Source organism: Rhamphochromis sp. 'chilingali', assembly GCF_963969265.1.
Source record: "Rhamphochromis sp. 'chilingali' genome assembly, chromosome: 20".
Taxonomy (NCBI): domain Eukaryota; kingdom Metazoa; phylum Chordata; class Actinopteri; order Cichliformes; family Cichlidae; genus Rhamphochromis; species Rhamphochromis sp. 'chilingali'.
This window is the reverse complement of record NC_137947.1, coordinates 21,061,597-21,084,609: the sequence shown is the minus strand read 5'-3', so window position 1 is coordinate 21,084,609 and position 23,013 is coordinate 21,061,597. Positions and strand designations below refer to the sequence as shown.

The 23,013-nt window shown below is 38.6% G+C and overlaps 1 protein-coding gene and 1 long non-coding RNA gene across 2 annotated transcripts in view; both read left to right on the top strand.

Annotated features, from left to right (window-relative positions):
• chrm3a (cholinergic receptor, muscarinic 3a) overlaps window positions 1–22,392 on the top strand; it is an 85,190-nt gene extending 62,798 nt beyond the window's left edge. Inside the window, exon 3 of the mRNA XM_080869529.1 lies at window positions 19,266–22,392. Coding sequence (XP_080725655.1) covers window positions 19,285–21,228 — 1,944 coding nt within the window. The 5' untranslated portion in view covers window positions 19,266–19,284 and the 3' untranslated portion in view covers window positions 21,229–22,392. The remainder of the gene's footprint in view (window positions 1–19,265) is intronic.
• LOC308388461 lies at window positions 2,713–3,720 on the top strand. Its single transcript, XR_013970101.1, has 2 exons — window positions 2,713–2,856; window positions 3,473–3,720. It is a non-coding gene; the product is annotated as an uncharacterized lncRNA (long non-coding RNA).
• Window positions 22,393–23,013: the final 621 nt, after the last annotated feature.

Genomic DNA, 23,013 nt, shown 5'->3' with positions numbered 1-23,013 from the left:
ATGCTCAACAACACGCAAAACATAATTTGAAGTTCTAGTTTAAGTTTTCTATTTTTGTGACAAGGACTATAGCAGATGACCACCTAAAGGGTGAAGTAGTTCGACCTCTAATTACATAAAATCCTACAAGTCTACTGTGGGTTCCATCAACCCCTTAGTGTGTTCATATTTCAGTGGTAACTTCACATCAGCTGTAATGCATCTTGCTCATGGGCTAATATAATGCCTGTATGATGGATGAGTCTTCATCCTCTGGGAACAAGAGAGTCTTTTATAGTACCACAATATTCTGGAAATAGTCCAAGAAAAGCTACACTACAAAATGCCTGATCTCTGCATTACAGTTCTTTGGAGCAGGCTTCTGTATGTGGAAAAAAATAATATAGCAGATTGAAGAGCAGCATCATAAATGTATCTCTCGCCATTAACGTAATGAATTTAAGTTAGATGGATCAAATGAGAAGTGATGCTTCATCTCCGAGGCCCCCCCCCAAAAAAGTTGTGAGTTAAAGCACACGTCGACACTCACACTAGAAGATTATTAATACTTCAAAGTTTGTCACATTTATCTCTAACTTTCACTGCATTGCACATCTTTCCACTGATATGTCACTAATACTGTTTACGATTCATGTGAAATGATTCGTGCATAAACTTGACAATTTTTGTTGTTTCTCCGATTGCAGTTAACGAATTTGGTGTTTAAAATGATGCGAGCACCAGGCATGGCGGCATATCTTCAGTGCATAACATGAAAGCAGTTATCACGCAGCAATTTTTAAAAAAGACATTCACAAGGAAAGTTAACTGTAAACTCGCAGACTGTGACTTGTATCCTTGCCAGTCAGTGGTGTATTTAGAGGTGACGGATTCACACATAAAACAGAGAAACACCAGAGGTGGTGGTTAATTGTCACAGGCGTTCTTGTACTAAGTGTGCCTCTCTGAAGGCAGCTTCTGAGCATTTATTACTGTATGCTCACAACATGCAGAAATACAGGGATTTTGTTTAGAAAAAAGCATTCTGATTGCTTTTGTGGTTATTTCTCAGTAAGTTAGCACATACTTGGGTCATGCTGCTGTCTGAGCATGCTTAGCACCATCTGAATAATACCAAAAAAAGGTTACTTTTGAGAAACAAATTCCCTCCTGAGTGATAATTACATATTTCAGATGTTGCATGTCAAAATTCCCAACAATTTGAACAAAAAAAAAAAGGCACTTATCTTAAGTCTAATTATTATATGCATGCCTAAGTGAGGGAGAGATGTGAGAAAGTGTAAATATCGGCAGTATTGTCATTTCACACCAGCCTACGTTTCTTTTGTTGTCCACTAAGGCAAGCTGTCAGCGTTCCCCTTTTGATTCCACGCAGTCTAGGGAGCTTTTTCTACTGCATTACTGTTTGACAAATTAATTAAGAAAATGGTGCTGATACATTAAAACTTAAGGATGCCAAATGCAGATTTTGACTTCAAATACTCTCTCTCGTCCACATAAAATGAAACCACAGTAGAAGGTACATTGTGTTCCTTGCTTACTAAAATTAAAGTGTCTTTGGTCATATCTCCACACCAGCATTGTCGTTGTATTATAGTGGTATAAAGTTTAATGTTTAATCTCCAAAATGCCAGTTTTATAACTTGGCAATATAAAGCAATACAGAACACACCGTCAAATAACTACAGCAAGTCTTATTGTGCATGTAAGCCACACAAGTATCGCCTTAACTAATAGTTGGGTTGTATGTAGAGTGCTTGCATATCAGCACAGACAGTTATACTGTAAGTATGTATTTTGCAGCATCTATTAGCTGCACACATACACATGGCTTAATGATACGGTTGGGCTCAAAAAAGCCGCTACTGACTAAAAACCTCTTGGGTTCAGAATAGACTGCATGCATACAGGTGGCAAATCAGAGCTTTACTTTCAATGTGGATGCAGCATGCGTCAGCCAGCAATATTGCATTTCCGAAATACCCTCATTCTGTCCACCCACAGAGACAGAAAGGGAGAGTGCTTCTTTAAAAGTATTCATTAAATGTCCACAAAGCTGACAGACACAAGGAGCCAAATATGGTATTTTTGGTTAGGCTCTAAATTTAACTCCACCATAACAGTGAAAAGTGAATCTGCCAATTTGTTTAATGGAAAAGAAAAAACAAAAGTAAATAGCACAGTTGAAAAATAGTAGACCTTCTCATTAGTGGAAAGTCATGACACGCTATGAATCATTCTCACCGAAATAATGAATAAAGAAACGTATTCTAAAAGAAACACACTATTCTGTGGTTGAAAACTTTCGCAATTTATGCAGATATTTGTTTGGCCAAGGATAAAGTTTGTCCATGTGTAGAAGACAAGGCAAAGATAATAAAACTCATTTTTTAAAGCAAAGACTTGAATGTTGACCCTGACCTACACGTTCTCTGGCAGATCTTACAGTGAAAGTGTGCTTGCTTTTAGGTTACAGGATGAATCTTGAAACAAATTTACTGCTCAAGTGAGTACACAGCAAATTCAAAAGTGTTAAATGTTTTGGTGTTAATAGTCTTCTTGCAAAAGTAGAGTTAATTTTACTCTAAGCAGAGTCACATTCTTTTAATGTAACTCTGAGGTGTAAAATGATAGTAGTTAAAATCGAGTGTTAAAAATGAGTGTTTCTCTGTCAAATCTTGAGGTGTTACAATGGAAACATTAACTCTTGACCTCTTAACTCTGAACTCCTAGAGGGGCTATGACACCAACAGAGTAAATTCACAGACTCCGCCCCCAGCACGGCTCCAATCGAAGCTGAAGTGAAGCCGTTTCAGAACATTTTGCTCTACATATTTGAGTTGTTTGCCATGCTTGGTAAGTCATTTTTTTCAAAGATTGTTTCAATTATTATTATGAGCTTTTACTTCTGTGGCTCTTTGGAGTTGAGACAAAGCTGTGTGAAAGGCATTAGCCATGTTGCTCGGTGATAGCATAATATTCTGTTTTAGCTAGCTGAAAGGTATTGTTTGCGGGCAAATACCACAGCCTTGAAAAAAAGCTTGCATGTGAATTTTCAGTCAAACTTTTGGTCAAATACACCTAAAACAATGTCTAGAATGTGAAATGTTGGTATAATGGTGCTACTTGAAGCCTGAAAACGATCGCCCATAAAAAATAAATAAATAAATAAAATTTAAAAAAAAAACACGAGCAAACAGCAGTAGCAGAAGTCCTGACTGGATTCTACATTAGTATAGATCCCTCCAGAGTTTTGTGCACACGGTTTAGGTAAAAATGAAAAAGGTTGAGGTTTTACATTTAGTTCAGTATTACCTGTTGCCTGTGTCCTTGTCTTTTGTGAAAATACTTTACACAAGTAATGGCTCAAAGAGGATTCCTTTTTCTTTTCTTTTTTCTGTGCTGCAATTGTTTACTGGATTATTTGTGCCAATAATTAGTGTCAACTAATTTTTATTCAATCTCCGCACAGGATATGCTTGTGAAGATGGAATATGGGGGAGAGCAGAAGTGCGTTGAAGTTCCACAAAGGGATGAATGAAGGACATGCATATTGTATTGAAGAAATAAGTGATGAGAATGCTGTTATTTGCATTTACCATGTCAGACCTTTTGATAAACAAAATTCTAATGAAGTGAGAACATGTATACTGTTACATCTTTCAGAAAATGTTTTGAAATTGTGGTGCACAGTTCAGAATAAATGTTTTTCAAAAACCATTGCGTCTTTTTAGTAAATGTTTATTTCCAAAATAAATTTCTAGAAGTTCAGAACAGTAAAATTCCCGCTTTTTAGAATGAATTAGAAGATAACTCTTACGTAGTTAAACTAAAATACTCTTTGAGAGTTAATATATAAACTCTTAACACCAAGTGTTAAATTATCAACTCCAGACAGATTTGGTGTTTAACACTAAATCAGAGTTAATGTACCAACTCTCCAAAAAGAGTTAAATTAACACTCTCTGGTGTGGACCCATATAGACACTTTAATAGTGTTGAAATCAAATCCGACAGAGGTCAAATGGTCAGTGATGTAAGCTGAGCACAGGCCTCATTTGGCTTTACAAAACTGTTAGATCTTAAAATCAATTTGAAATTTCAGGGGAAGCTGTTGCAGGGAAGCTTGTCTTATTTTATGTGGTATTGCCTTTGGGCTGGCAGAGCTTGAGCAGCGAAAAAAGTGAGCAGCAATAATTCGTGCATGATGAAATAAAGGCACGGATTACTGCACAACAGAGCAGAAGAGTTTGTAGGTGAGAAAAAAAGCACCATTTATTTGCGAGGTATATTGTATCATAAGTTTGAGCCGTGTTTACACAGTGTTGCCCTCGATAAACGAGGCATGAAAAGAGTAGCATTGTGTCACGTAGATAAACAAGTCAGTGGGCCAATATGCATCCATTACAATGACAGGTCCCGGATGTGGATTTAAATTGTGATTCCTGGTTTAACGTCTCTGTGTCCATAACAACCAAGCAATAAAGTGTACTGTTTTCTAACACCAAAGCTTTTATTGATGTTGCTGTACAGCAGTTCACTCACACAGCAGCATAATAGTTAATCAGCATGAAGGAACCTGTTTCAAGTTTGAACACTTTAAAATCGACCTCAATCAAACTTTATTCTACCCAAGTTATTCTCCAAAAAATCACACTTTGACCCTCCCAATTTTTTTGCGTGCGTGTGTGAACGAGATAAAAGTCTTCTTATTTGAGGTTTTTGTTAGCACGTGTAGCAGTTCACTGTGAGTTTTCAGTGTGAGTGAATGATTCTGGCCATTTTGGGACATGAAAGAAGAATAGATGAAGTAAGTCAGTGAAGCGTAGTGTTTGTTCAGGCAGGACGTGTACTCCAACTCATGTGCACCCAGCAGCTGATCGTCAGCTGATCCAATGAACAATGCTAATGACGTTCATTGGTTCAAACAAAGGTGACTGTCAGCCGCTCATTCACAAATTATTCAATCACCCCTTCATTTTTGCAATTTCTTACTTTAACTTAATTATTAATTATATTATTTATTATTATTATTTATATAATTGCTTTAAATATTATTACCTTAAATGTTTGAATATCACAGTAGTTATCTGGCGTTTCTATTTGACTAATTATTCAAAAGATTCTGACTCAAAGCCATGCAGCAAGTTTGACGTCAGTTTACTGAGAAGACTACGTATGATGGATTCATCTCAGCTCCTGTGTGTCAACAAGTTGATGTTTAATGTAGGTGTTTTGCTAGTGTTTTCCCACATTCATTCATTGACCTGCATCTTCAGCAAGCCAAGACTTTATTACAGTTTTGTGCTTTCATTTGTAGAAGAATCATAGCCATATACTAAAGTATTTAGAAATGCCTGCAGGAAATACATGTTGTAGATGACCCTTAAATCTAAAATTCATTAGATACATGTTGCTGTTTATGGATGATCACCAAGTCAGACTTTTTTTTGCAGAGTACAAACTTTTTCTTGCGCGCCTCATTCTAGAAATGGGAAACATTCATGCCCCAGATCCAACAATTCAATCATTAACACTGTATAAGGATGTGAGTTGAATGTTATAAAGTTTGACATGGTTGTCTAAGGTTGTCTATGCCCCACCTGCAGCAGCTCTGTGGCCCACTGGTGGGGCTTCCGTCACAGCTTGTGAAGCTCAACTACAAGATAACATAACAGAAAAACAGAAAGAGATATAGCGAATTATATCAGTCGAATCCAGGCCACTGTGGGATTTTCCTTCCTGCTGTATCTTTCTGAGCTCCTGCTTTTTATATGTCTAACTTCTTCTCTCTGAGCCCTTCTGTCTTTCTAGTTTTCTCCCTCTAAACACTTATAATTGAAAAGCAGGAGATAAAGTTGTTAGCCTACAGGAAGAAATTCTGTACAGAGGATTAGATAATGAGAGAGAATGTACACCAGTGGGGCTCTTCTGATTGGTATGAGTATATATATTAAAGTTTAAGGCTAAAAAAGTGGCTACAACCTTTGTATCATAGTTCTCGGAAATTACCAAGACACTGGAGTGGTTATGGTGTTTATCTTCTGCCACTAACCAGAGCACTGAGTAATATACTTGCTCTCAGCACTGTTTAAATAAGTTTAAGGGCCTCTGAGCCTCATTCTTTGGGGTTGACATCTGCAAAGATACACACAAGAGCCTAACGGTTGAGAAAAATGGTCCAGCTGATTAAAAAAGAGGAAGTTCAAAAGAGAAAACCCAGCAAACTTCATTATTGCTATTGCAGCAAGGAAGAGTTGACTTAACATTATTGTATGGCTGCACATGTACTGGGAAAAAATGTGACTTCTTTCACAGGGGTAATAAACGAATTTAACAGAAATTTAAAAACCCCATTGTTCAGCAAGGTTTTCTGCAGAACGTCAGCAGAGTTACTGATGTTTCGCTGATTTTAGTGCGTATTCTGATGAGTCCAGCAGCGGAGTATCAATAAACATTGTGATTTACACAGCAAGCACTCTGGCAAAGAGTATTTGGAATTTCACTGCAACACTGCAGGTGTAATGTCATCATGACAAATGACACTCCTCAAGTCATGCCTAATTTTTTGAAACATACCAGAGGGTTGCTGTTCGGAAAAAGGATGATTTGTTATGTCATTGCATGCACAGTATAAGTGATTTTATACACAGTATCTAGTATCTAAGCCTTAAGATTTGGGTTTCTAGACAGTATTATAAAACACATGAAGGCACCCGAAGAAGCAAAACGAGATCAGGAAAATATCTTCTCAGATATCATTTTATTATCGCCTGAGTATGATTTTTATGGCTCAGCCACTTATATAATATTGTGTTGTGGTCTGTCTTGTGTCTCACAGTGAGGGCTCCCACTCATATTAGCTGTGTTGTAAGTGCAAAAGGAGTCAAAGAGAGTCTTTTTCCTCTCAGCATGGCTCCATACAGTACTGGAGGCTTATGAGGATCTCATCACTCTCCATCCTCATAATGTTTCTGTCAGTATGCCGGATGGGAACTATTACATCCCACAGATCATCATTCACTAGATGCAGGGCCCCCCATAAATGCTAGCAGTTTTATTGTTCAAGATATTAGTCCATATGTGCATTAGCACAGTAGCTTGCCTCATTATGCTAATTTCAGAATGTGTCTCATGTGCTACGTAGTTGGTTCTGAGAATCCGAGAAGACAAGAAGCCCTTGTTAAATTGATTATCCGACTCGAATATATTTGCTAGTCCATCACTGTTCGATCTCTGGCTTCTTTTTAAACCAACCCTATTGTTATACTTGCCACATAACACTTTTGAATACACTATTTCACGTGTCTCCCTCTTGTTGTTGGATGTTTTCTGACAGACCAATAATTGGAAGCCTCGGTGGCAAAAGCCAGCTGTCTCTGTGGCCGGTCCATCTCTTGTCTGTCACTATTAGCATTCATGGTTCATTAGCCAGCAAGCACTCAATATAAAGCATAATTGTAGGCTATAATCTTTGTTGTGACACTCGGCCAATAGCACGCAGTGAGGATGTTTCAGAGTTAAAGCTCTCAAGGTGTCTCTGTCCTCAGTATGTGAGTTTATCATATTATGGAACAACTGTAAACCTTGTATGGTGCTGTATTGTCTTTTTTGTCTTCCTTTCCCTTTTCTGACTAGAGATTGCACAGGGCCGCATACTTTTTTTTAATCTAAATATAGTACAGTTTTATAACATTGACTAGTGCGTCTATAATAGATATGTGGCTTAGGACTGACGTTGCAACAGAAGCACTCTTGTTTATTTCTTTATGGTGATTTCATGTTCAGTTTTTGTTCCTTTTTTTTTTTTTTGCTTTACTGCACAGTTGCAGTCTGTGCTTATCTGGCCCATGCAGCCATCTATTACTTCTCTTGTGTCTCGTGTGACATCTTAGGCTGACTGCTTTGCAGAACTTACCAAGGACAGCTTTTTCTGCGATCATCTTCCAGGCCGCTGCTTTTAAATTTCCTTGCTTGTTTATGAATGTGTGTCTAACAGCTTCACATTTCAATTATTTATAATTTACATGGATATGCCTCTAATGCTTTTTTACACTAGCTAGAGTGAATTTGCACTTGTTTCATGTGCACCCACAACTTAAGAGGGACTTTGTATAGAATCCTCCACTGTCTAAAACTGTTTTTTTCATTTCATATACACATATACATTCATCTAACCTATTTTTTTTCTTTGACATTAAATGATGAATTTATGTAATACCTTTGTTTCTTCTTATCAGACACTCAAAAGAGCTTTAGACAACCCACCATATTCACACATTCAAGCACACATTCATATAACCCTGTCAATGCACATTCACACAATGATGAGAAATCAGGGGCTGAAGGAGGTGATCAAACTTCTGATTGTGGAAGTGGAGGGTTAGTTACAGTATGCTGAAAAGTAAATGGACTACATTTATACTGTCTTTTCAAAAGACATACTGTGGACACAGACACATACTTTCTTAATAAGTGTATTTTGTCGTAAGTCCTTTCCTTACACATGGCTGCTATTGGGCCAACTTGAGGTTCATCATCTTGCCCACCTTGGAGATTGAATAGGGATGAACCACAGATCTTCAGATTCTCACACTCAAATGACTGCCAATTAATTTCTTTAACTGATCAAAGAATCTCTATGTGTGTGTCTGTCCTTTGCATATATCGATAAGTGTTCATCCAATGTCCTGAAAGCAAATTGTGTGGTTTTCATATTTTGGATAGAGGTTGTTTTCTCTTCCCGGTCTTTTGAGTGTTTCTCCTATTTGACTGCTGTTCTCCATTTTGTGAGTATGGGGAAGAATGACTAACAGATACAGTGAAGCAGAGAAGCAACAACAACAACAACTAAAAAAAAAAAAACACCTTTTATTTTCAGTGCTATCTTTGCGAGGGCATTTATTGACACAGTGCATTCCATCCATAGCTAAACCTTAACTATGTAAACTAAGTGCTTAACCTTAAACCTTACCTAAACCATAATGTTAACCTTGACACCAAGCTATGGTATGTAAATACAATCTCAATGATGGATTTCTTGCATGAGACACGTTTAGGGGCATTTGTAAATTGTAGGGGAAAAAAACCCAACCAAATGTACAAAACTACCCATGATGCTTGTGTGTATTTATTTGAGAGTTTTTTGTGTTTGTTTGTTGTTTTTTTTAATCAAGTCTGTCTCTCCAGATATACACATCGGGTTTGGTTTCATCTGCAAGAGGTTAACAAAGAAATAGGCTTTTGATACTGAGAGACAGCTGAGACTACTGTGACTTCCCTAGAGAATTTAAGGAATCAAATTTAAAAGCTATTTCAGGCACCAGTGCCAGGTACAGTCATGTCACCTGGGTTGATATTATTGAATGAAATAGGATACACCCACTGTCAAGTGTGTGGAAAGAAACAGGCAGAGAGGGCGGGAAGGGGTGAGGAGGCTGGGTCTGCAATGTTTAAGTGAATGAGGCAGAGGAGCAACAGAGACATGAGATTGTGTGCGTGTGTGCCTGTATGTATGTGTGTGTGTGTGTCCACATCCCTGTGAGTGTTCATGTTTGTAATACGTTTAGTGCTTTGTTAACTGTCTGTGCAAGCCTGTCTACATCCGCCAGCAGAAGTGTTTGTACTGTATTATAACCAGTCCTGTCAGCAGCACACCTCTTTGTGCCGATACAGTACTTGGATCATTTTCAAGATATCCTTGTAATCACCTTGTTGACTCAGTGGCCCCTCAAGTGTTTGAGCATTGCCAACTGACAATGCTTGTGTTTGTATGCCTATAAGTAGTTTGGTGAAAGTGAAACACAGTGAGTGATAGAGTCAACGGTTCTTTGGGTGTGCTTCTGTCATGCACGCATGTCTGCAAAGAAAGAGTGCAGATCCGTGAGTTTTGTGTGGCATAACAAGATGCATGCAGTGCACCCTCCTTCCAAAGGCTTTCATGTGTCTGTAACAGCACTTGCACTACTTCCTCCTTTAAGCCATATACTTAACGGACATAATTATTTAATCCCATGTTGGGTTTTTTTCAACTGAAAAAGGTGATGGGTCTCTATCATCTGACATCCAGCCACCCTGAATTGGGAGCTGTCTTTTGTTCTGCCTCTGCCGCATAATATCCCACTTCTTTCCAACTTGCACTCGCTAGGAGGTGTGACTACTTAACATCTCCTTGCACATTGCAAGGCCCTTTCACCTCCCCTTCTTGTACCCCTGCACAACCCAAAATTTCTGCCTTCAGCATTTAAAGACCCCTCTCTTCCTGCTAAAGCATGTTTACATAGAGGAGAGTGTGTGCTTTTTCTCCCTCTCTGTCTCTTTCAAGTGCCTGTTCAATAGGCAGATGGTTGCACTTCCTTTTAAGGAGTGTTCGCAATAGCCTATTAGTTACATGTGTATAGCATCTGTGTAGGGTTGCACTGAAGTGCAGGCTTGAGGTGTGAGGCAGTGGGTCAGGCTTGGTATCAGCCTTGCAAAAAAACAAAGCGAGGTACTTCATAGTTTAGATTGCGGGAATTGTTAGGAGCTAGCTGTCACTGTGGCAAATTTAATGCACAAGCAAATTTTTTTCCAGTGTCCCACTCCAAAATCTTCCATAAAACTCACCCTAATTTCAGTGACGGTATCTTTACTTTTGTTTTTAAAACACACAAAAGGTATGCTTTGGCTCTCATCCAGTTTTAGATTTATGACAACAATGAAAGAAAGGTTAACTTACAGCATTCCCCCTGCAGTCATCCTGAAGCCCTTTGGTTTGACATATTCCGGAGCTGTTCTTCTACTGTCTGTAGTTTGCCTTTCTACATTGTTCCTGCCTCTTGCTTTCACATACACACATACTACGCAAGCATGTCCAAGTGTCTAAGAGTGCCATGTCTAAAGAGTTCCAGCAGCTTGTTACAGAGGCTGTCAAAAAGCAACAGAGACCCACCGCAGAGGTGAGGATGTGTGTGAAATCCCATGAGCCTGTAGCACAGGTCAGGAGCATAACAACATCCAGCCTCTCTTTCCACGTGGAGATTTTTCTCCTCACACAGATACGCTCATACAACAGCTGAGGAATATAACAACAAAAATGACTTCCTTCATTCATTTAATGCATTCAGTAAGACTGCATATCCAAACAGTTTTGGCTTTTACAATTTTGTAACCATTAGTTTCTTAAAAGGACAAAATCGACTGTGTGGTTGCTATCTACAACAACACCTTTATTTTCAGTACTTTCTAATCCTGTCTCTGTCAAAAGGACATTTTCACTAATTAGTGTCCTCTGAAACTTACAAATCAGTAAAAGAAATCACTCCTTTTTAAACTGGCTTTAGTTAAAGTTTGGGTGGTTTGATCACAAAAATGACGGGTCAGATAAGGGAAATATCATAATTTCTAGTGAAGTTCGTATTGAGGCAGTTTCCTTATTATTTCTGCATATTTGCACAATATAAGATGTAAAGCATCAAGAACATACTGTATGTAGCCTGTCTTTTTTGATTGACACCACCCACAGTTTTTCACTGGTTTCACAAGGAACAAGTAGCCCACGGATCTTCTTATCAGTCAGACTTTCTAAGCCATGTTTAACACTGAGTGATTGATTTTTCAACCAGCCCCAACTGGTCACTGCTGATGGCCACACCTCTGTGAACCTGGTTTTGTCAGAGGTTTCTTTCTGTTAAAAGGGAGTTTTTCCTTTCCACTGTCGCTAAAGTGCTTGCTCATACAGCATCATCTGATTTTTAGGGGTTTCCCAGGGGTTTTTGTTGGGTCTTTACTTTAATATAGAAACCGTCTTGAGGCAGTTGTTGTTGTGATTTGACACTATATAAATAAGATTGAATTGAATATCCTGTTATAATGGCACTATGCAAAACCACTCACACAATTATTTCACTTCCTCACGTTATTATTTTATCAGGATAAGCTCCTGTCAAACTGCAATCTGTTTATGGCTTGTGGTGCCAGTGTAAGCAGAACTCAGACACTGTTGTGCAGTAATCTGGATTTCGGCAAAAAAAACCCAACAACAACAAAAAAACACCTCAATAAAAGCAGATCTCCTGGCTGCCCACAGTCATAAAAGAGACTAAACAAGGTTAGGGCAGAACAATTATGCTGAGCTGCTTCCTGGTGTTAGGAAACTGACAGGATTTCTTCAGTTGTACAGACACTCCTGGTTTTCTGTTATGCAGTCAGGAGTTTACACTGATAACATTAGTATTTACATTTTTCACTTGAAGAGCAAGATTTGCACTTAATGACTAAAACGCTTAGACTTCTGCTAATGTACAAACAATTATTCAATTAAAAACTCTCTTCCTTCTATGGGCTAGGCTACATGCTGGAAAATGTGCAATATAAGTAGACTCAAGAGTGCTTTGCTCAGCTAGAACCTGATGTACTCTGGTGCTTTTTAGCTACGATCAGGAGTTTTAGGATAACAAAGCGGTCCTACGCATGGAAATGCTTGTCTGCTGCGCTGACACTTTGGTCCAGACTGAAACATATATCACCATTAAGTGGTTTGCCATTAAAGTTTCTACAAATGTCTTTGTGCAAATGGCTGCACAAAGACATTTTACAAATATTATATGATGTTTTTAAACACATAAAAATATAAAGACAATACATCCAAAGGTGAAATAATTTGATGGAAAACATTTAAAAAAAACTTGAAGCAGAGACCTGTTAACTCTTCTTTTGATAGCACAGTTGTAGTTTTAGGGCAACATGTTGCTTACTTTATCTTAGATACCTGGTTTACATGGTTTGGCATTATCTTACTGAAAAATGTGATGCTTTTCCTGCAAAATAGGTATTTGCTCCAAAACGTAAACATACACAACATCTATAAATTGAAAAAGGGTCTATACAAAATTTTACATTGTCAGACCACTTGGCAGTATTTCACCTTTTTTCGATCTATCTTAATGAGCCTGAGCTTAGAGAAAGGTTCTTTGTGTATTTCTCCTTACATGGTAGAGGTTTAACCTGCATTTATTAAACTAATGAAGTGTTTTCACAAACTGGGATTTTTAGAAGCTTCACTCAGCCCATGAATGCCCACGATATGATGTCCAGATATGTCTCCCAAAGTAAAATGTAGCACATGTAACCTAAATAACTGATACTATTGAAAGGGTCTGGTAATCCTTCAATAAACTCTACATTCATTTTCATCCTTTTTAATTTATCTTATCTCCCCTGCACATTCATAATGTTTGCTATTCGGGTGCGAGGAATCTCTCACATGTGATAAGAATGAATAGCTTGCCGCTTATGAGAGGGATATTTCTTGTCGTAAAAGATTTACAGTATAAACAGTGTTTCTTGTCACGTGCCTCCAATAAATTACAGAAACATTTGTGAAATCGAGCGTGTCCTTATCTGACTCACAGCTCCTGAGAAAAGGCACACAGCGCTGGCAGAGTGTCTGACACTCTCATAGTAAATAATGTGCATAATATTATTAAATCCAGAAACACATATTTGCTTTAAAAAACAGCTGGAGGGATCAACATGTCTGAGATACTCAAAAGATATTAGCAGCCTAGAAGCTGGGAGGCTTTGTCAGTCAGCAGTTTCATATATCTTAACAAACAAAGCACACAAGCAGTAGGAAATATTCACTGATGCTGAGGTCAATAAGAGGTAACTGCATTTTCTTTTGTCACTAAATCTAAATCCTTGTCAACAGATTTACTGAGATGTACAGATTTAAAGCACTTAAAGTAAATATATTTTTTTTGGGTGTGAGTATTGTGAGAAGTCTCCAGACTACAGCTCCAAGGTATCACAAGGTGAAGGTGGTGTGTCATGGTGAAGGAAAAACCATGCCCGATTAAAATCAGGTAGGGCAGAACCTGTGGAGGAGGACGTGTAATTTGTTGCTGAAACTGTACCTGTCCACAGGTACAGTTTCAGCAACAGTTCGAAGCTATTTAACAGATTAAAGATATGCCAGACTAAAAATCTGTGAACTTCAGAGTTGACTTGAGAGTATTGCTCATGGACTCCCAGCAAGTCTGTTTGTTGCCAAGGAAGCACTAAATGCTTCTTTTTGTCAGCAGTGAGTACCTGACAGATGGCCTTGCGCTGTTTCTCAACCCTAGCCACCATCTTCTGGCAGCAACCCCCTGCTCTCCAGCTTGTGATGGCTTTAGCTCATCCTGTGCCACCACAACATCCCTTTTCAGGAGGAACAAGGCCAGTTTCCACTGTTGTTCCATGCCAAAACACAATTATATATAAATAAAATAATACAATTATATTGTTATTTTCTATTTAGCTTAGTACAGTTACTCAATTTAACAGGAAACATGCCATTTACTATCACAAAAACATTCTGTGTGATTTATTAGTGTCTGTTATGTCTGAATGTATTAAATTAAGTTTTTTACATCAAGCCTTGGCTTAATACTTTTCATGAACAACGGTGCTATTGAGCTTTGTTTGAAATGATAATTAATAGATGACTGTCTTTCTTAAAAACTAAGAAAGTAAATGCTTCCCCTATAATGTCGTTGGAAAATTGGGTGTTTATGTCAGAGTGCCTCTGATGTTTCACCATATCTGAGGTGGTGAAGAATAACAGACTTGTGCTTTGTATACAGCGAAAGTAACTTCATGTGTGGAAAAAAATGCTTCAGGTTCACTTTTAGAGATATATGGAGCACTCGTATTTAATTGTGCTGCATGGCACAATATCCTTGCAGAGGTGAGCGTATTCCCAAGTTATCTGATTACTACTTGGGTTACCAAAAGTCAGAGTCTTTTGTGGGTTGTATGACTCATACTGTAAATGTTGTTCACAATATCTCCAAGGAAACCATTGATCTCTATAGGTATGTAAGACCATTACATGTTTCCCATATGTGGTAGTGACTGTGAGCATCTCAGTGTGACTCATCAAGCTGAGATTTGGTCTACACATGCACAGTAGAGCAAACTATAGACCATAGTAACTACAGACTGCATTGTAGAGCTAACTTTTTTTTTGTCAATGCCAAAACATTTAGAATTTTGGCATATGTTTGAGATGCTCCTTTCTTTAATTCTAATTTTAGGAAATGGAGCTGTGAATTGTTATTGTTAGGTGAAGCAATATCAAGTGTAAAATACTATATTTGTGTGACAATATTCTAGTCTTTATTCACAAGTTTACTGCACCATATACGATAGTTAAAATTCACAGAGCAGTTAGTTTTTGGACACTACTTACCATCATGTTCTCGTTATGTAATATCTCACAATCCCACTTTGTGGGACAGCACAATTTTTTTTTAATGATTTAGGAATTGTTCTCAAAATGAAACAGCCTCATGAGATTTAATTGAAGTTGTGGCTTTTAGTACATGGTTAATGTGTCTCTGCAGTGGTAGCAGTGATGTCTCACAGCAACAAGGTTTTGGGTTTGAACCTGCTGGCTTGCTGCTGCCTTTCTGTGTGGACTTTTCATGTTCTCCTTGTCCGTGTGTCAGGTCCCTGCAGGTACCCTGACTCCCAACACTCACGCACTTAGTCCAAACACATGTGTCTTAGGTTATCTTGTGATCCAAATTGTCTATAGGTTCAAATGTGTGTGTGTGTGTGTGTGTGTGGTTGTCTGTCTCTCTGTGCTTGTCCTGTGATAGACTGGCAGCCAGTCCAGACCCTTTCTCATCTCCAGTGAGAGCCCCCTACAGCCATGAATTTGGACAAGCGGTTAAGATAATTGATGAATACTGTATCTGTGTTTGAAGTTCTGAGTCGCTCTTGATGTCTGCCTTCTTCTTCACAAGGCAGAAATCTGCAAACTATATGACAATGCAGTGCTGCCCAGCCAGTGATTGTTATCACAAAACTATTGGTTACTGCTGTCGGGCTGGCTGAATATGTATGCATTTTGACTGTAGTGGCTCTGTTAAAATTGAAATGTGTGACAGCTTGAGTAATCTTGGTTTTCTTTGCCAGTGTCTCTTTTATTTTGAAGAAGAGGTTGTGTCTGGTTCTGCTTTGTTTGTCAGTATTTTATTTGCATTTTTGTGGTGTGTGTTCAAGTTATTAAAGTTAAAAATCTAGGCACTTCTGGGGCCAGAGTGACCAAAATTCAAATTACAGCAGCTTTAACCTTCATTAAAAGTGCTTGTCAGTGTGACTCATCCTTGGTGGAAATAGTTTTTGGCCATATCACTACTATGCTAAAAATAGTAAGCTGAAATGGCCGTATATTAGTCATCCAATCATTTAGATGGATTCTTGGACCCAACTTGGATTGCGCTGTCAAACCCTGCTGGGACAAATGCCTGAAAATGTCAGGGAACAAGTTGTGTTGCACCTCAGTAAACGAGTATCGATCTTCCTTTGTACCTGAAGCTATCACACCTACGTGCCCTGGAGTCAAACTTAAGACATAGAGCTTAATGTTGACTTGGAGAAAACAAGACAAATACAGTATAATGGCTTCTCTGTAATGGCAGCTGTTGGCAGAGTTTTAGCCCACCTATGTTGGAAAAGGATACTGTCGTCTGGCTCATACATTTTTCATTTGAAGAGGGGTGATTATATTTTTTTGAGAGGAAAACAAACATAAAAACCACTCTCACTTATTTTGCTCCCAGCAGAATGTAGATGTAAATTTGTGGTAAATAACTAATGCAATCGGAGGCAACAACAAAACATAATTGTTCCGTTCATAATTATGTTTGTTCTGTAAGACAATTGCCTGATATCAGACAGAATTATCATCTGAACATTGGTTTATTGTTGCACAGGAAAGCTGAGTATTAATAAACACACAATACTCTCTCTCTCTTATATATATATATATATATACACACACTGTACACATCTATGCTGTATAATTGACTGCATATCCAATTAGATAGCCATAAATTTCTCCTATTAGTGTGATTGAAGGATTATGTACACTGTTGTGTCAGTGTGACGAGGGGCTTGCAGACCCATCAGTGCCAACACTGATTTATTGTGTAACTCTCAAAAAGAGACATGGACAGGTACAGCAATTCTGACATTTGGCCTGTTCCCATAGGATCCAGCCTTTTCTCTCTTCCTATGTCTGCATTACACCAAACAGTATACTATTTATTTATTTGAGTAATAATGCTGATTTTGTTTGAGTATTGTGTTCAGATATTGATATTTTTTAAAAAGAAAGTGAACAATGTGTATATATAATGACATAGAAATAGAAACAGAAATTTAGTCAATATATTGCTGTGATCGCCAAACAAACACATTTTGCACTGGTAAGTAAAGTTAAATGTTATTTATTTTGCATTAGTAACACATTGCATACATGCCCAGTACAATTTAATTTGTAAAATGTTAAAAGTTTGCCAACTCTAGGAAAGTTTTTTTCCCCCCTCAAAGGCATTGTTGTTTTTGTATTTGGCTGCTTTTGCTTTTCATATAGCCTGCTGTAATTTATTACATTGCTAAATTTAATGTGTGAATCTGTGCATACTGCAAATTTCTATGCAAATATGGTGCACACGATGCCTTTCGGTGAAAATTATATGCCCTGCACTGTCACGTAAAGCGTATATGAGTGAAACATGACGGCATTCTATCCATGGATGAGCATGGATGAAGTGATGCGTGTCCACAGCAAAGACAGCAGGGAGCTTTTTCATAATAGTAGTAGCGGTGTGCGGCTCTCGGTGTCACAAATGGCTATGAGACGCTGTTGGCTACTGGGGTTCTTTAACAGCTCTGTGGGAGGTCTGAGATTCTGTGTAGGCACAGGTACAGCACTCGGCTTCAAATACCTTTCCCTGTGGGATGAATACTGTGTGCACGATTGTCACTTTAAACATTATACAACTGCTATATTCGTGCTTATATATTTGTGTACATAGTGTCTATAGGCATGTGGATTTGGTGGTAAGGGGTAATATGTTTTTCCTTGTTGAAACATTGTTGTAAATGTCAGCAGAAGAAAACACTACTCCCATGGCTTTCACAATAAAAAGCAAGCGGGGGTAATGTGCGGCACTCTGTATAATCACAGCTGTGTACTGAGTATTGATTACTACACTTGTCAGGCAACAAAAAGCTACAGTTTTCATATGTGCTATTTGATGTTTGTATCATCAGACACATGTGTAAACTATCTGAATCCCTAGCTGTAAGTCCAAACTGATTTGCCAGTAATTTAAAAAGCATGCATCTAAATCCATTCACCTCAGCAGTTGTGCGTTATTGCTCAGCGAAACTCGAAGAGAATAGAACATGCTGGTTTAGAAATTGGAGGTCTTCATCTCGTTATCCAATTATCAGTAACTGCTTTGACAAAAACAGCTGGATCTTTCATTTAATGTTTGCCCTTTTATTGCAAAGTCATCTTGAATTGAACTAAAAACAGTGCATATTCACATATTCTTTGTGACTACGGCGGCATTAGCTCCTCTGGTGCTCTTTTCTCCATGTTTCACCATTAGGTTTTGTCTGTTGATAGCTTTATCTATCTAGGATCTATCTTTTCTTTCTTAGAGGGCTTTTGGAAGACCAGATCAATGCTGATGTCTAATTAGCGAGCAGGAAAAAAAATCGCTGCTCAGACAGGGAAAAGGTGCCAGAATATCTCCTAAAGTTCATTCCTCCTGCTTTATTCATACCCCTACTTGTTATAACTTTTACCAGACTTTGACTCAATAAATATAAAATTGCCATTATCACAAAACGGTTTCCCTTTGTAGACTAGCGACATATATGAGTGTTAAATTTTGAATGTAACCACTGTGCTAACTCCATTTATGGTCTGTAAGCAGAAAACCATCAGGTACAAGGGTCTAATGTGATGTAGTGTTTAGTTTTAACACAGTCCTTATAGACTAGGCAACAACGTGAAAATGCATTACCCGTGTCTAAGTTAAATATATCTGCAATTTTATTGGGTCTCATAAGAAACAGCTCTGATTGCACTCTTACTATCATTGTTGACCATCTACCTATGTTAATTCAGCATCAAGGTATAATTTGATATGTATTGCTTGTAGCATTTAAAGTGTACACAAAGATTGTGCGCAAATAAAATTAAGGGTGACTGTTTTAAAGGAAACATCCAAACATCTTTGGCTATCCAAACACCCAGTTTTGTAGAATGGGTTTGTAGCCTCACCTAGTGGATATGAATAGGAATATCAGCTACTTTCTCAAATTTTGTTCTTTCTGCCACTCTTTTCTTTTACACTTGTCTATTTTCCCTTTTGTGCCCCTTTCCCCTCCTCTCTATGTCCCTTCCTACCTCCCTTTACTATCTTTCTCTTTAGAATATGCCAGAACATAACAATGAGCTCCAACAGCACAGATCCTGGTCTTTTCCTGACTGCCAGCACTCTACCACCATTGGCTGCAGCCTACTCACAGTCCAATGCACCCTATCAAGGAGGAACTGGAGGAACGCCCGTGGTTTATCATGCTATGGATGATAATTCCTCTTCTATCAGCAAGCTCTTAAACTCCACATTAGAACCCCAAAATGGGACTGCAACGGCAGCCCCTGATCCCTTCGGTGGCCACGCTGTGTGGCAGGTTGTCCTCATTGTCTTATTGACTGGCATGCTGTCACTGGTCACGGTCATTGGGAACATCCTGGTAGTAGTATCCTTCAAGGTTAATCGCCAACTAAAGACAGTCAACAACTATTTCCTGTTGAGCTTAGCTGTGGCTGACCTCATCATAGGGGTCATCTCCATGAACCTCTACACAGCTTATCTTGTGATGGGCAAATGGGCCATGGGCAACTGGGCATGCGACCTGTGGCTGGCTATAGACTACGTGGCAAGCAATGCATCTGTTATGAACCTACTGGTCATCAGCTTTGACCGCTACTTTTCAATTACTAGGCCTTTGACCTACCGGGCCAAACGGACCACAAGGCGAGCTGGGATCATGATAGGCTTAGCCTGGTTTGTTTCTCTTGTCCTGTGGGCTCCGGCCATCCTGCTATGGCAGTTTCTTGAGGGTAAAAGGACAGTGCCCTCAGGGGAATGCTACATTCAGTTCCTTTCACAGCCTATTATAACCTTCTGCACAGCCATGGCGGCATTCTACCTACCTGTGACAATAATGAGTGTTCTCTACTGGCGCATTTACAAGGAGACCCAGAATCGTTCAAAAGAGCTAGCTGGGTTGCAGGGCTCGGGTGGAATAGGAGCAAGAGGTGTAAACGGTGGGGGCGAAAGAGCCCGTTTTGTCCATCAGACAGGAAGTTCTAGAAGCTGCAGCAGCTATGAGTTGACCAGGCTCTCTAGGAGAAAGAGCACATGTCGGGAACTGGTAGGCCGCTTCCACTGCTGGCCCGGTGTTCGCTCTTGGAGACCTGGTAGTATGCGACAGGGAGATGGTGATCCAGATCAGAGTAGCAGTGACAGCTGGAACAACAATGATGCTGCAGTCTCTTTGGACCAGTCTGGGTCTTCAGAAGATGAGGACTGTGGAGGTAGAGATATGATTCCACAAAGTCATGCTATTTTCTCCATTGTTCTTAGCCTTCCTGGCATAAAAGCTGCTGTTAACTCCCAGCTAACCTCATGTGAGGATCTGGATGGAGCCTCAGAGGAGGATCCCCTTAGAGCAGCAGAGTATAATCGAGACAGTCTTTCATCAGTAGCTCCAAACACAATAGCCACTGTTACTCCGGAAGGGCAAAACAGTTCAGAAAATAGCTACCACCAACGCTTCTGCTCACGCAAAATTCAATCATTGTCTTCCATCCAGGCTACTTCTAACCATAGGTCTCTGGATGGTACCCCAGTAACCACTACCACTGCCTCTGACAGTACTACTACCAGCACAACCACTAAGTCCCCCTCAGGTCCAATGTCCTTCAAGGAGGCAGCTCTGGCAAAGCGTTTCGCTGCCCGAGCCCGGACTCAGATCACCAAAAGGAAGCGGATGTCCTTGGTAAAAGAGAAGAAGGCAGCTCAAACTCTCAGTGCCATCCTCTTTGCATTCATCATCACATGGACACCTTACAACATCATGGTGCTCATCAATGCTTTCTGTAAAACTTGCATCCCAGAAACTCTGTGGGCAGTAGGTTACTGGCTATGCTACGTCAACAGCACAGTCAACCCCATGTGTTACGCCCTGTGCAACAAGACTTTTCGTACAACATTTAAGATGATACTGTTGTGCCGCTGGGACCAGAAAAAAAGGAGGAAGCAGCAGTTTCAGCAAAGGCATTCTTCAGTGGTCTTTCACAGGAGAATTCCCAGGGAGTCTACGTAAAGGACGGAAAGTTAAGATTGCTTGTAACAGAAATCAAAAATGTAACACAGAAAGAAAAGAAAGAAACATACATTTAATTGTTTCTGTGGAGTTTCTTTATCTAGAGATCTTTAATGTTTTATTCTGCTATGTCAAACACAGCAACCCGATGTGGTGGTTTTGCAGTATGTGCTTGTGTTGGTGCATCCATTAAGCAAAGCCGTATATGTGTGTGAAGGTTTGCGTAAGGTGAGGTTCAGACATGAAGGTTGTGACTGTCCTTGAAGAACTTTTTATCATTTCATGCAAGTACAGCAGCAAGAAAGTGAAGTGAGTGGACAATACTCGAAAAGGGCTTAAAAAACAAATTGCAGGAGAAATACTGAAGTGCAATTGATGCAAATAGAGAGGATGTTGTCACAGAGTTGGGGATTACACTTTTCTGATCATTTCTCTCTGTGGGTAGTTTGCTCTGTAACATTCAGAGTGGATTTGCATTTTAAATAAAACTATATATATATATTTAAAAAAAATGTTCACAGGCTTCTACATTTTATTAATTTGCCCAGCCATCTTTTTGACTGGTATGCAGTTTTATTAAAGGTTCGGCACATTGCGTTTCTACATGTGCTCCTTTGTCAGCGTCTTTAATGAAATATAAAAAGTTCTTAAATTTTGTCCATACAGTCGACAGAAAACTGTTATTTTTGTGATTTTGGTTTTTGGTTTTCTAGAGATTTTGAGCCAGTCTGAAAATGATCCTTTTGACGAACTGAGTTGTGAATATTTTGTGTGGCACCACAGTCAGTGAACTGCTGTTGTGTTCAATGTGATTGTTGTGGTTTGTATGGTGGAGATAATAAGTACAATGGTTGTATTTTATGTACTTGCAATTTTCTGTCAAGTAATGATTATACAGTAATTATATTCCGTTTGTGTACATTTGAATATTTCTGAATATGATACACAAAGATTGCACACACACAAACACACTCACACACAAATATGTCCATTTGTTTAAAAAAGTGTGTTTTGATCTTACGTTATCTTTTGAATTTCCACAAAATTTCACATCTAACAACTCTTTTGTAAAAGGATGGCTATCTTTGATATAGTGGAACAATGGCGACCTCTAGTGGTGTACAAAAAGATCTGTTGCTCAAGCTGTTAACAGTTTAACTTCCACACTGCAGTATCAAAATCTGAAATATATATATATATATATATATATATATATATATATATATATATATATATATATATATATATATATATATATATATATATATATAAATTCAATCTAAAAAAATTTATCTAAATTTTAAATGAAAACAGGTGACAAATTCAAGAAAAGCTACACTGAGGTGTTTAGATTCACTTGTACTTTAGAGGGAAGGTTCAATGCGGAGCAGTATAAAGTTGTTCTGAGTACAAATAATCATCATAAAATAATTTTAATATGGTAAAAAGAAATGTGCTACAACAACTAGCATACAAATTAATGGCTAGATCGTATTATATTGGAAATGATGACATGACTTTGGCTTATTTGCTGTATGCAAAGAAATGTTTAAAAAAAATCCTGTACCTGCCATCGGTGAATATTTCATTCGTTTTCAGCACAATGCTATAATACAGAAAGCTACTTTTGGCTGCTCCCTTATTCACAAGGGGTCACCACAAGGGGTGGCTCTTTGTATTTGATCTGGTAGATTTTTATGCTGAATGCCCTTTCTGATGCAGCCCCTGAGGAATTTGTATCTTCTCCCAGAAACAAACTGGGGATCTTTTGCTTATTAGTGTAAA